The sequence below is a fragment of the Montipora foliosa genome, chromosome 13 (assembly GCF_036669935.1).
Source record: "Montipora foliosa isolate CH-2021 chromosome 13, ASM3666993v2, whole genome shotgun sequence".
In the NCBI taxonomy this organism is placed as follows: Eukaryota; Metazoa; Cnidaria; class Anthozoa; order Scleractinia; family Acroporidae; genus Montipora; species Montipora foliosa.
The window spans coordinates 34,436,105-34,451,104 of NC_090881.1; the positions used below are offsets into that span (position 1 = coordinate 34,436,105).

The window sequence follows — 15,000 nt, forward strand, 5'->3', positions numbered from 1 at the left end:
TTACTGATTAAGCCTCAGCGCTCGTTGCAGTGACTAGGCCTAAGAACTCTCGTAAAATTTTAGCTTTCATTTTGCGGTTCGGTCAACTACACTTTTCACAAGATAATGTGAAGAATAAAGCACTCGTTTACTGATTAAGCCTCAGCGCTTGTTGCAGTGACTAGGCCTAAGAACTCTCGTAAAATTTTAGCTTTCATTTTGCGGTTCGGTCAACTACACTTTTCACGAGATAATGTGAAGAATAAAGCACTCGTTTACTGATTAAGCCTAAGCGCTCGTTGCAGTGATTAGGCCTAAAAACTCTCGTAAAATTTTAGCTTTCATTTTGCGGTTCGGTCAACTACACTTTTCACGAGATAATGTGAAGAATAAAGCACTCGTTTACTGATTAAGCCTCAGCGCTCGTTGCAGTGACTAGGCCTAAGAACTCTCGTAAAATTTTAGCTTTTCATTTTACGGTTCGGTCTACTACACTTTTCACAAGATAATGTGAAGAATAAAGCACTCGTTTACTGATTAAGCCTAAGCGCTCGTTGCGGTGATTAGGCCGAAGAACTCTCGTAACATTTTAGCTTTCATTTTGCGGTTCGGTCAACTACACTTTTCACGAGATAATGTGAAGAATAAAGCACTCGTTTACTGATTAAGCCTAAGCGCTCTTTGCAGTGATTAGGCCTAAGAACTCTCGTAAAATTTTAGCTTTCATTTTGCGGTTCGGTCAACTACACTTTTCATCGACTACGGGACTGTGGACCACGGTACCACTCCATTTTAACACTTAGTTCATTGTTCATCGACTGTGGGACTGCGGACCTTATACGTAGATTTAAGGTAGGCGTAAATTATTTTGCCTGAAATATAAAAAGACACTTCTTTCCTTACCAACATATTATGAGGGGGAGGGGTGGTCTTCACAACTGCGTAGCCGCGTAGCCGCGTAGCCACTTCATTCCCTTACTAACAAATTCCGAAGGGGAGGGGTGGTCTTCACAACTGCGTAGCCGCGTAGCCGCGTAGCCACTTCATTCCCTTACTAACAAATTCCGAGGGGGAGGGGTGGTCTTCACAACTGCGTAGCCGCGTAGCCGCGTAGCCACTTCATTCCCTTACTAACAAATTCTGAAGGGGAGGGGTGGTCTTCACAACTGCGTAGCCGCGTAGCCGCGTAGCCACTTCATTCCCTTACTAACAAATTCTGAAGGGGAGGGGTGGTCTTCACAACTGCGTAGCCGCGTAGCCACTTAGCAGACACAAGGCAAGTATGACATATATGTATTTCTCGTTCTTAAAGCGTTAGCAGGAGATAACTGCGTATCCATGTAGCCAGCTTTTTCAGGGTTATAACTTCAAATGGAGGGGTATTCAGCAGTTACTCCACTAATGCTAACATTGGGGCTGAAAGTAATGTTTAAGCCTAAGGTTAGCATTTTGTAAAGGTTTGGGTTGTTTCAGTTATGGTAAATTATATAATAACCAAATAAAAGTTCGCGCTCCGATTGGTCGATCAGCTATGTTTTATTGTGCCAGTAAACTCATGGAAAAATTGCACGTCTTTTGAATTATTGTATAAAAGCAATAGACCACAGGTTTCTATGGTTTATAGGCATGACAAACCACTTGGGATGTTGGACGAACACTCGAAGAATTCTTAAATCACTCGCCTGCGGCTGGTGATTTACGAATTCTTGTCGTGTTCTACCAACATCCCGCGTGGTTTATCAGCCTTTATAGTTCACCACTAAATTTTGTCCGATTCTTATTGGTTTAAATTGATCATGTGACGAGATAGTGTTCGTCCGCGGAGAGACACTATCAGCCCATAGTGCCCGTCCGAGGAAAATACCCGGATGGATAGTAGTCGTCCACTGAAAATACCTCTGTAAACAAGCGGCCTTATGGAAAATAAACAATCAAAATTGTATTAAGAGGGTTTTTGTTTGTTTTCTTTTTCAAATTTTACATTGGCTGACACGGCTTTCGTCTAATAAAGTTGAAAATAATTCAACATGATTTTTGAGCTGGCGCGCGGAAGAAAATTTAGTAGTGAACAATAAAGACAATAGAGTGTTTATGTCTCAGAACTATCGGTCTGATAGTTGCCCCTTGGAAATTTGATGTTCTTAAAACTAGCATATTTGTTTCAAGAACATCAAATTTCCACGGGGCAACTATCAGCCGATAGTTCCTCGAACAGAAACACTCTATTGTTTAAATAAACCATAGAAACTTGTGGTCTATTGCTTAAAAAAAGCACTGCAACCTGCAACCTGCACTCTTTCCTCCCTGCTTTACACCCTCCTCTTCTCATGTGGGTTTTTCTTCCTCCTTCGATTTTTAACGGGGTTCCTTTGTGTTTTCTAAGGAAGCACTTGGCAGATTTAACTAAAATTAATCCTTTTTTGGGGGTAAGTGAAACTCTCTCAGATCCTTGTACTTCCTTCCTAAGGCTTTTGCATTCACATTATTCTTCCACCTATCACTAAGGTAATTTTAATATGGGTACCTGTGCTAAAACAAATGTATGTGTGCTCCATATTATGTTTAAGTCCTTGTTTGTTCCAGAAACACGCCATCCCTTCAAGCCCTCATCATCATTTTGAATACTTAATGCACCTGTCACTGTAAATCACCCCCTCCCCCAACCAGAGAAAAGCAGTGATTTGGACAAAAGAACAAGAGAAAGTGAGGTAATGTTCCCAGCTCAGGGTGCAATATTTCCATTTCCAATGTCCCCATTTGTGTCTGCCTTGTGCCCGCCTACCTAGACATGAATTTCATCAAACAGTCAGCAAGGTTTTCCATTCAGTGACTTCAGTGTATTTTTGGGCGGCAAGCAAAAAGTAAGGATAAAACAGATTAACAAGCAACAAGTTTAACTCGCATTTCTTTCTGCCATTTCAGTCTCTGTCTGGTGTGGTCCCGGTCTCAGTGTGACACAGTTGTAGACTCCAATCCTTCAGCAGAGAAATTTCCCGCTTTGGATCGTATCCAAGACCCAGCATCCTGGGACAGTTTTGAATGTCGCATGTCAGGTTTTGTCCCCACTTTTCCTAGGTTTAGGGGGTGGGGTTGGTGCGGATTAACATTGACTGTATAGAAATATTTTTCTTGAAACTGTGTATGATTCACCATTGGCAATTTTACTAAGTGTATGAAATACATGATATCTTTCCAAAATTTAATTTCTTTTTTCACCTCTTAACTGTGATGATTTTACAAGCTATCCATATGAACATTTAGTTTTTCTGTTATCTTCTCATTGAGCTTCGTCTGTTTTCCATTAATTTATACACAGAGCATTAACCATATTTCAGTAATGTTGCTTGGCCTCTCGAGTGCTGTGTAGTAATAATAATTTGTTGCTTGACTTCAGGGGAAAGAAATTACATTTTCATGCTATCTTGAAGAGTGATTTTGATCTCGAGGCTATTCCATGATGATCAGTTAGCAATTTAAGAAACGTGAATGGGAAGGAAGCCTTCCAAGTGTGCAGGTAATGAAATGGAATAATAAGACATGTATTCTCTACATGAATTTGTGAGAGTCCTAGAGTCATTGGGTTCTGGTATAGTACCAAGAACAGAGCAAACACTGGTTTTACCCTTCGTACTGTAGTATTGACCTTCCATTCAAGTGATTGTTTTGCATGCAGTATGCAAACTGTGATGTGTAAAGTAAATTTTATGCTTACTTTCGTGTTTGTTTAAAGGACACACTTTCCATTAATCCATCTTCATTAATCGCTGGAAGTAATTCACTTTGCTTTTATGTTTCACCTGTCACCTACATATAGGTACAGAATTTTTTGTAGCCATGTTACAAACCGTAAGTTTACTGAAAACTTTCAGAAAGAAAAAGGAGATAGCTACCCACACTTCCCATGGCCTCAAATTAGCACCCATTGATTGTTACACTTGTTGGGTGCTATTTCTGGCAGATTTGATTTCTAATAAACCATGCACATTTTCCATATTTATATGGCCAGCAGTTTGAGATATGGCATCTTTTTCAGTGGCCTCTGCCTCAACCAAAGAGAGCACTAACTATGCACGTCCAGCTGTGCCGTTTTCTTGTGGATGTCCTTCGAGAAAACTTTGACAGGATACACTGTATAGCCAGTCTGCCCTCAGTTTTATCATAGTTAGTAGAGGGGACTGGTTATGAAACCAGGCAAACTTCAAAGGGGCACCCTATTGTTTCAGATTTGATGTTGAACCGTACCATCACGTGATCACCACTGTGCACAGTGTTTTTAATCGAACATGGCGGACGATGGTGATTTCTCGCTAAAGACAAATTTAAAGCAATTTGTAACCTTAAAATAAGCATGCGAAGTGATAGAAGAGAAGCCTACTGCCAAAGACAAGAATGTAAGTACGAAATATCTCTATGAATCTATAGATCCCATGAAAATTTAGCTGAAAAACAAGTAACAACTAGGCTGAGCATCTTTCAAATATCCCGTAATAAACAAGTGAAAAAACTTGCATGATATATCGTTCATATGGATAATTATCTTTCCTGAAGCCTTCTTCATCAGACTTGTGATACCAGGTTTTGTTCACAATGTATTAACATGTTTGCCTTGTTTTCGGTCTTTATAAGCGAGTTCTAAGCTTATAAACGTGATGATTTATTAAGACCGTCCAGAATGAATCTCTCACTGACTAATTAGAATTACTTACAACAATGGAGGAGACCAAAGACCAAGATTGTTCCTGACAGACAAAGAATTCAAACATTTATCGCCAAGATCCATTTGTTGATGGCGAAGGAGTACTCACATTGGGTGGTCACCTCCGTCACCCTCCTCTCAGTTTTCCTGAGAAACATCCAGCCTTTCTTGTGAAGGGGCATCTCCCTTCTCAGCTTGTTGTTCAGCACCATCACGATAAAGCACACCATCATGTCGACAGATTACTCTTGGAGCATGTGCAGTACTCACAGCTGGTTACTGGATCATTGGTGGAGATGGACTGGTATCGAAAGCCATTACCAGTACTTCTTGTGTGATCTGTAAGAAGCTTAGAAGGGTAAGACTTACCCAGCACATGGCAGACCTTCCCTCAGACAGGACTGAAACCCCACCTCCCTTCACTAATGTTGGATGTGATGTCTTTGGACCATGGGCCATCCAAACCCTGGAAAGTTAGAGTAGGCGCTACTAACTCTAAATGTTGGGGATTGGTCTTCTCCTGCCTCAGTAGTCGCACCATACACAGAGAAGTCCTGGAATCAATGGACACAAGCGCATTTATTTGTGCACTTGACTGATTCCTGTCTATCCGCGAGCCCACTGCTACAGTAAGGTGTGATTGTGGCTCAAACTTTATCGGTGCCAAATCTGTGTTTGAACAAGCACTTAAAGGCTTGTTGTAAAATGCATCGCAATGCATCGCAACACAATATGCGCAATATACACCGATGTCAATCTGTAAATAACGCGATGTACACAATATGTGCAAAACAGTTTATTTCATCAGGGGCTAACTTGCAAAACGTCAAACAGCTCATGCTCACCGTTCCCACAAGGTTAATTTCTTGTAAACCCCTGCAAAATGGATGTCTTTTGCAGTAAGTGTTTCCAAAATTAATCGCCTTTCATGTTTGACCATCGTCTGTTATAAGCTGCACTAAAAGTTATTATAGACTCGGTTTTAATGTCCTTTTGATAACCGTTTCATCATCAAAACCAGATAGTTCCACAAATGCGGAAGTATAATAAGTATAATGTACTTGCAATCTTGACTGTTTTAATGTTTTCCCTGAAATGTTTCCGTGATGGTTTACATTTCAGGTCAACATTTTCATAAGTATAGCCTAGAGCGAAATTTAACACTTACGTTGCGTCTTGTTTTCCTACTTCTCTTACCATTTTAACTCTATAGAGTTGTTCACGTTAAAGTAAATGTGTCATTTCTAAAGAATTGGTAAGTAGTAAGTCATCTGCCTGGGGTGGGCAAGATGATTATTTTGTCCTGCCAAAAGGATTCTTATAAATTCCCTGAGATCTAGCGGTGACGAATTCTCAAATCTGTTATCTAAGCTGAAGTGCTCTGAATTGTTTATTTATGTTGCTCGGGAGGAAATCCGGACAATTTGAACTGATACATGTAGTTCATTGTATTGATTTCAAAACGATCGCAGGAAAACTAGAGGCAGTAATTCAGTTCTGTCTTAGAAGAAAGAATACACTATTTTGTGAACCTTACTTTAACAGTGCTGTAAATAATTTTTCTTTATTCAGAGGACATATGTCCTTTCAAATCTTCCCTTTGGTCAGACATTTGACAAATTGGACCGGACATAATTTATTGACTGACAACACCTTGAAGAAGAGAACTCAAGATGTGCTGGTGACATGTTCGACCATTGTGTCCGATCATAATGTGAAATTGGTCGGACAATGTCCGATGACCGACTGTTACTTCCAGCACTGCTTTAATAATCATAAAATAAAATACCTGTGGTTTCTGTGTTCTGGTACATCAACACTTCAACAGGAACAAGTCCATCAAGTTAAAATGGTATTTAAAAAAAAAAACAAAAACACTGGACGCCTTAAGCAAACTATTGAAAGTTTCTTTCCTATTTGGAGTACCAATCACGTTAGTTTTTGCTTCCTTTGTTGTTTTTCTTCATCTTTTATAATTTTTGTCCTTTCTCTTCTTACCTACCTCATTTGTACATTTTTTTTAGCCATGTCGTTTTCACCAAATAGTACAATATTAAACAAGATTATTATTTGAATCATTGTGCCTTGGTTGACATTTTGCCCCGAACATGACATAAATCAGCCACGGGCCTGGGTAGTGGTTTCACTTTGAAAACCTTACATATGTTCACCCCTTGAAAACTACCCGGAAACCTGCTTTTTATCCATTCCAAACCTGCCTACACGTTGCTTCCTACGCTTTTCACCCGACCCTGCCTAATCCTTCCCTGTAGTGTAGGTTTGGAGTAGAAGTGAGTATTACAGGTTTCCAGTCAGTCCCTTGGTGTGAAGGGTTCATGTGCACTGAACCTTGTCGTTAATATTAATGGTACTTCTGAGCACTGGGTTGATTCGTACCTCTTCTCCCACCCACAACATCTAATCCCGTGGCTCTTCTTTAGAAAATGCATTTTAAAGGCACATTTCCTATTTGAGCTGTAGGCGACTGATTGATGGTGGTGATGCTGTTAATATTGCATGGTTTTTTTACATCTTGAACTGACCCACTTCTTATCAATTTTTCTTTTCTTGCACACAGTGAGGGAAGATGTCAAAAAAGCCAGAGCGAGGTCAAAGGTCAGCATGGGAGGGCATCAAAGGCGTTAGAAAGGGATCATTGCAGGGGAAGAGATTGGAACATCAACATTCTGGTAAAAATGTTTTCTAGTTTCTGGTACATAATAGCAGTATATTTTCAAATTGATAACAATCATAGTGCATGGAAACAATAGCAGTTTGTTTTGCAAAGTAGGAAGTTTGATGTTCAAAGGTAAAAATACATGAATTTGGTAAACTGTAATTGCAGCACATATACATTTACCCAAAAGAATTTCTGTATCTTAATTTTGAAAGCTTATTACTTAAAGAGCTAAAGGTGTAAATATTGTTAGATTTGGAGCTTTATTACGTGTTGTAAATTTCATTAATTGTTATTGAGGGTGTAAACCAATCCCAGCCGGAGGTATTCAGATCACATATACACAACTGTAAACCCCAATACAAATCGAACAGTAGAATTAACTTTTGATACAGATCTCTACTGATTAAAATGACCATACTTTGCATTCAATTTAATGTATTCATTTCACAAGCAGGATAAAATATTCGCGTCCGATCTGTATGGGCGTTTACAATGGCGAGCCGATCTCCTGCTCATATTTTATCTACTACGTAAAAAATGATGTCGTATCAATAATAATAATAATAATACCAACTTTATTCATTTAATTCAATGAAAGGGAAGGATACCAGAGGTTACCCCTATCGAGGGTATCCCCGCACAGCCGGATGTAATTGACTGAGAGTCGATTTTGATGAGGGAGGAAAACCGGAGTACCTGGAGAAAAACCCTCGGAGTCAGATTGAGATCGACCCGAGGCCAGGGTTGAATCAGGGTCACGGAGGTGGGAGGTGTGGTTGATACACATACACTGTACCTGTAACTGCTAAAGGATACCTTCATTCAAGTAAAAACAGGAATGTTAATTTAAGTTGAAATTATTTTTGAAATTAGCTGATCTGAATTGCTTTTTTTGGGAAAGTTTAACAGCAAAGTAAGCATTAATGTTTTGGTGTAAAAAATTATGTAATTGCACCCATTCAATTCTTAAATCTACATTTTCTCAAAAAGTATAACGACCATGACTTGAAAACTATAAAGTGCATTTGAAGACATAATATACTACATCTGGACAAAATTTGAGAGAAATCTATTTATTTTTGAGTTGTGGCCATGAAAATTCAAATATTTTTGCTGTCAAAGTATCTTAACAGTGATGTGCTTGAACTTTTTGTGATGGAAGCCCATGAAATATATAATAATGTACAATATAAGCAGCAGATTTGTATCACATTTATAAACTTGAGGTGAAGGACAATTGTCTGGGTGAAGTTGTATAATTTCCTGCAAAGGACTGTTTAGGGTGACATTGACTGAAGTTTGGACAAAATTAGCGAAAGTCATCTTCACAGTCAGGTGATTTGTGTAGCATTGGTAGATGGCATAAATTTTTACTGTAGTCATTGATGCAGTGATTGGTTATCAAAGTCATGATGTTATTGGTTGACTGAAGGCCATGGAGACTGTAAACAGTGATTGGTGTATTTCAGTGTATCTTAGTTTCAATAAATGTCAGCACACTTTTGGTTTGTAAAACAGTCAGTTATTTTAATTAAAAATAAATCTCTTTGTGTATTGCTGCTGTTGTTGATACAAGGCAAGTCGTTTGTAGGGACTGCAGGAAGTTGTAGGCATTGTTTGTGTGGTCTGTGTTCTATTGCAAGTTAGTAAACCAGCTTTCCAGTACAATCCATTGGTTATTTAGAACTGTGGGCTGTCTGTTGATTTCACCATTTGTTGTTGCATGTTTGTGTTGAGTCACTCTTCCATTGAAACCTGTTGAGCGTGAAGATATGATTGGACTAAACACAAAAGCAAATCAGTCATTAAAGTTACTTGTAGAGTAACAAAAGTAACAGCTGAAAACTTTCAGGTTGAACAAGATTGGAATCTGTAACTTGTAGTAGGCAAACTACTCTATTACTGAGCTTTGGTGATGTGATCCTATAAGTGGTGAAATTTTCAATTGAAAGTACGCAGCCACTGTTGTTTGTAGACAATCCTGAAAACTAAAAGAAACTCACCTTAAATGAGGTCTTCATGATCATGGCCCCTCAAGTAACCAGAATGATTCCCTGGCTAAGAGGTCTTTTCTGACACTTGTTTCAGGTGCTGTTGATGGAAAAACCAGGTACACACTGCTGTGTTGCCTTCTGGTCAGGCAGGGCTCACGAGTCTTGAAGGATGTGTTTGACAGACTAATTCATACACAAGACCTTTGCAGTGCCTTGAAACGTGAGCCAGTACACTCTAAGCTTCAGTCTCTTCGAAAAGAAGGAATCCTCAATGCAGTGCAGTGGAGTCAGTTGTATCCAGATGAACCCTCTTCAGTGTCATCCACAAACTTTGCCCCTTCTCTCTTGATTGTGCTTTTGAGGACAATCTGTAACCTGAGCCCTCCATCCTCTGGCTGGGATGTACCTCCTCATTCATCTGACACCAGCTATGAGTCTGACATCGTGCGTTTGAAATACTGTGTGAATGCAGTATCGGCCCATGCCAAAGAGGCCTCTGTTACTGATGATGCAGTGTTCTGTAAATACAAAGATCAGATCCAGAACACACTGGTGCGATTGGGAGGAGCTAAATATAAAGATGTCAGTCATGAAATAGAGAAACACGAAATGGGGCCATTGGATGAGGAACATTTCAAAGAACGTCTGAAGCAGTGGAAAGATGATGACGAAAGAATTAAGGACAAATTGAATGAGTGGGAGTGTCAAAAGAAGACTTCTGGAGATGCAGGTCAGTTTTGGGGAGCAAAAACTTGGTGTTGTTACAGCAGTATTTGAAAGACTGATGTCTTCTGAAAGTAGAAGGTTTTTCTTAGCTGCTGATTACCATCAAAATTAACAACTGCATGGCATAGTGTAGGTTGGGTGCCAGCATGAAATGTCTAATGTTGTTTTTCTGTTCTGTCGTTTCCCTGATTGTGTTTCATTGGCCGTGAAAAGCCCTTTTGGGGAGTGGAGAATGGTGGTGGATGTAGGGGTTTTTGACGCCGCAATCTTTGTTGCGGTTGAACCTTTTGCTTGACTTCAACTAGTTTGCTTTCCCGTGTGCCTGATTACCTCAGAGATATAATAAATATCTTACTAACCTCTTTTTCTCGGTCCGTACTGAAAGTTACAGATCCTCCTTGTTCTCCGTTGATTTGTGGCCCGAGCGCAAAATAAATCAACAGGAAAAAAAACCTCTGTCCGTAACTTACAGTACGGACCTCGTACTCGGTTAGTAAGGTTTCTCCTCCTATACTTCCTGCATTTTTTTCATTTTCAACAGAGTTTCTTTCTTTCCTTTTTTCAGTTCTACTAAACGAAATGATGACAACGCAACCGACAAGTGAGTTACCAAAAGAGGTTTCTAACATACACGGCCACTCTGAGGAGGTTGATGTAATTTTTCAAGCCATCGCAGATGATAATAGTCCTTTTGCTGGAGTTCTTGTCAGTTTATCTTAGTTTCAATAAATGTCTGCACACTTTTGGTTTGTAAAACAGTCAGTTATTTTAATTAAAAATAAATCTCTTTGTGTATTGCTGCTGTTGTTGATACAATGCAAGTCGTTTGTAGGGACTGCAGGAAGTTGTAGGCATTGTTTGTGTGGTCTGTGTTCTATTGCAAGTTAGTAAACCAGCTTTCCAGTACAATCCATTGGTTATTTAGAACTGTGGGCTGTCTGTTGATTTCACCATTTGTTGTTGCATGTTTGTGTTGAGTCACTCTTCCATTGAAACCTGTTGAGCGTGAAGATATGATTGGACTAAACACAAAAGCAAATCAGTTATTAAAATTACTTGTAGAGTAACAAAAGTAACAGGTGAAGACTTTCAGGTTGAACAAGATTGGAATCTGTAACTTGTAGTAGGCAAACTACTCTATTACTGAGCTTTGGTGATGTGATCCTATAAGTGGTGAAATTTTCAATTGAAAGTACGCAGCCACTGTTGTTTGTAGACAATCCTGAAAACTAAAAGAAACTCACCTTAAATGAGGTCTTCATGATGATGGCCCCTCAAGTAACCAGAATGATACCCTGGCTAAGAGGTCCTTTCTGACACTTGTTTCAGGTGCTGTTGATGGAAAAACCAGGTACACACTGCTGTGTTGCCTTCTGGTCAGGCAGGGCTCACGAGTCTTGAAGGATGTGTTTGACAGACTAATTCGTACACAAGACCTTTGCAGTGCCTTAAAACGTGAGCCAGTGCACTCTAAGCTTCAGTCTCTTCGAAAAGAAGGAATCCTCAATGCAGTGCAGTGGAGACAGTTGTATCCAGTTGAACCCTCTTCAGTGTCATCCACAAACTTTGACCCTTCGCTCTTGATTGTGCTTTTGAGGACAATCTGTAACCTGAGTCCTCCATCCTCTGGCTGGAATGTACCTCCTCATTCATCTGACACCAGCTATGAGTCTGACATCGTGCGTTTGAAATACTGTGTGAATGCAGTATCGGCCCATGCCAAAGAGGCCTCTGTTAATGATGATGCAGTGTTCTGTAAATACAAAGATCAGATCCAGAACACACTGGTGCGATTGGGAGGAGCTAAATATGAAGATGTCATTCATGAAATAGAGAAACACGAAATGGGGCCATTGAATGAAGAACATTTCAAAGAACGTCTGAAGCAGTGGAAAGATGATGACGAAAGAATTAAGGACAAATTGAATGAGTGGGAGTGTCAAAAGACGACTTCTGGAGATGCAGGTAAGTTTTGGGGAGCAAAAACTTGGTGTTGTTACAGCAGTATTGATGACTGATGTCTTCTGAGAGTAGAAGGTTTTCCTTAGCTGCTGATTACCATCAAAATTAACAACTGCATGGCATAGTGTAGGTTGGGTGCCGGCATGAAATGTCTAGTGTTGTTTTTCTGTTCTGTCGTTTCCCTGATTGTGTTTCATTGGCCCTGAAAAGCCCTTTTGGGGAGTGGAGAATGGTGGTGGATGTAGGGGTTTTTGACGCCGCAATCTTTGTTGCGGTTGAACCTTTCGCTTGACTTCAACTAGTTTGCTTTTCCGTGTGCCTGATTACCTCAGAGATATAATAAATATCTTATTAACCTCTTTTTCTCGGTCCGCACAGAAAGTTACAGATCCTCCTTGTTCTCCGTTGATTTATGGCCCAAGTGTGAAATAAATCAACAGGAAAAAAAACCTCTGTCCGTAACTTACAGTACGGACCTCGTACTCGGTTAGTAAGGTTTCTCCTCCTATACTTCCTTCATTTTTTTCATTTTCAACAAAGTTTCTTTCTTTCCTTTTTTCAGTTGTACTGAACGAAATGATGACAACGCAACCGACAAGTGAGTTACCAGAAGAGGTTTCTAACATACACGGCCACTCTGAGGAGGTTGATGTAATTTTTCAAGCCATCGCAGATGATAATAGTCCTTTTGCTGGAGTTCTTGTCAGTGGAATTTCAGGAATAGGCAAGTCTACTGTTGCTATTCAGGCAGGTCACAAACTAAAAAAGAAATGTCAAAGCGTTGTAAAGTTTTGTTCCTTGAGAGACGTTCATCAACTTGAAATGGAAGGTACATGTAAAATGCAAGGTGAATGGAGAGAAATTTTGAACGTGTGTGAACCTGGACATCAACGAGCCAACGAGAACCCTCGTCATGTCTTGCTCAGCTGGTGCAGGCATCTTGAATATAACATAGTCCTTATTCTGGACAATGTGGAAGATTCTATAGAAGATGAAACCAGAGAATCGTTCAATGACATGCTGAGAGACTTGAGGATGTGTTCTCGCCCAAAAATTAAATTTTTAATTACTTCAAGGCGATCTGACAACGTTTTGGTCTCAGACCTAAGGCTTAAGCATGTAGACTTAGAGCCTTTGGGAGAAAAAGAAAGTATAGAAGTTTTAAAGGGTGGCGCTAAAATTTCTTCGGATAACCTCCCCAAGATAGAAGCTCAGTTAAGAAAGGTAGCCGAACTCTGTGAGAACATTCCACTGGCACTTCGACTTGCTGGACCCCTGTTGTCATCAGAATCTGAGTACGATTTTGAAGAGCTTATTCAAGGACTGGAAAACAGCCCAACAGAAACGCTTGGTCACGGTCTTCAACGAATGATGGAAATAGCGTTTGAAAAACTCGACAAGCCACTAATGGATGCACTAGTTTGTCTGTCGGTGTTTGTTCGATCTTTTGACAAAAAAGCTGCCAAAGCAATGATTGTGGATAATTGTGGTAACTGTCTGACGAAACTAAAGCAGAGGTGCCTGATCCAAAAACAGGGTCATCGATACCTTATTCACTTACTCATTAGAGACTATGCCAGGCAGATGGGAAAAAGAGATGACTTTGCTGATATTTTGGACCATGGCCAACAGAGATTTGTCAAGCACTTCCTGTCGCTTCTAGTGCCCAATTCAGATAAATTCTGGGGCAAAGACACGTGCAAAGAATCATTTGACTTGTTCAATGAAGAAAGGATCAATCTTGAGTCGACTCTTGAAGAGGTTCGTGGGAAGAAAATCAGAGACTGCAGGGAACTTAAAGCCGTTGTTGATAACTGCCAACAGTTGGCATCCTACATTGAATTCAGTGTTCCCTTTGAGCTTTATTGTGGTTTTCTAGATGGTCTTCTACATTTTGCCACAGAGCAAGGAAAAGTAACAAATCAGGTCGAGATATTGCTTCTTCGTCATCATGAGTCAAGGAAGCATGGCAGTACTAGTGAAGAATTTGTTTGCCGAGCCATTAAAATGCACAATGAACATCGTGAACTTTTTAAGAAGGCGTCTCAGGTTTTTTATCTGAGTCATTATGGCAGACATATCTCACAGGACTGTGGTAGCAGAGAAAAAGCACAACCTATTCTAAAAGAGGCGATCAGCATATTTGAGGAAGAAGACCTTGGTAGCACCTTTGATAAGGGCAGAATTCTTGTACAGCTGGGACATAATGAGAAATTTTTAGAAAGGCACGACGAGGCTCGTAAATACTACGAGGAAGCACTGAGTTTTCGTCAGGAACATTATGGGCAGCATCTCTGGACTGCTTTCGCCCACAAGGACCTCGCAGATTCCTATTTGTATCAGGAAAAGTTGGAAGAGGCTAAACATCACTACCACAAAGCTATTAGGATTCTGAAGGCGATCGAAGTATTGGATCAGAAAGAATCGATTCCTTTGTACAAGACCTTTGGAATATGCCATCAAAAGAGTCAAAACTTTGACAAGTCTCGAAGAATGTTTGAGAAAGGGATTGAAATTGCTGATTCCACCATCGAGGGAAACCACAAATGGAAGGTGGAGATTAAGACTTACTTGGCGCTGCTTGTGCACGAAAGATTTCCCGAAGAAATGGCAACAGCAGGCAAAATTTGCGCAGACGTTCTCAAGATGGGCAAAGACCTTGAAATGAAACAATGGTCCAAAAAGTATCAGCTTCAAAAGCTCTACAGAAAGATCCAAGGTATACTTATATTTTTTCTAAAAATCTTCCCTGAAACTTTGTTTTGGTAGTTTCTCTGCCACCTTGTATCAGACATGTGCTTCAGGGATTCTTATTTAAGGACGGTGCCTACGAATTCAAAGGTATTTATGCAGGAATATTTTCTGAATATGCAGGAAAAGCAGATCTTAGCAAGTGTTATTGAAATCCAAAAAGAAAATTGGGGGTAACCATGCATTTTTCGAAGATAATTAATCAACAATAT

The 15,000-nt window shown here is 39.9% G+C and overlaps 1 protein-coding gene across 1 annotated transcript in view; it reads left to right on the forward strand.

Moving 5' to 3' along the window:
• Positions 1 to 14,821, forward strand: part of LOC137982270 (uncharacterized) — a 17,180-nt gene extending 2,359 nt beyond the window's left edge. Inside the window, exons 2-7 of the mRNA XM_068829348.1 lie at positions 2,563 to 3,493; positions 7,254 to 7,365; positions 9,444 to 10,079; positions 10,641 to 10,676; positions 11,405 to 12,040; positions 12,600 to 14,821. Coding sequence (XP_068685449.1) covers positions 7,263 to 7,365; positions 9,444 to 10,079; positions 10,641 to 10,676; positions 11,405 to 12,040; positions 12,600 to 14,806 — 3,618 coding nt within the window. The 5' untranslated portion in view covers positions 2,563 to 3,493; positions 7,254 to 7,262 and the 3' untranslated portion in view covers positions 14,807 to 14,821. The remainder of the gene's footprint in view (positions 1 to 2,562; positions 3,494 to 7,253; positions 7,366 to 9,443; positions 10,080 to 10,640; positions 10,677 to 11,404; positions 12,041 to 12,599) is intronic.
• The last annotated feature ends 179 nt before the right edge of the window (positions 14,822 to 15,000 follow it).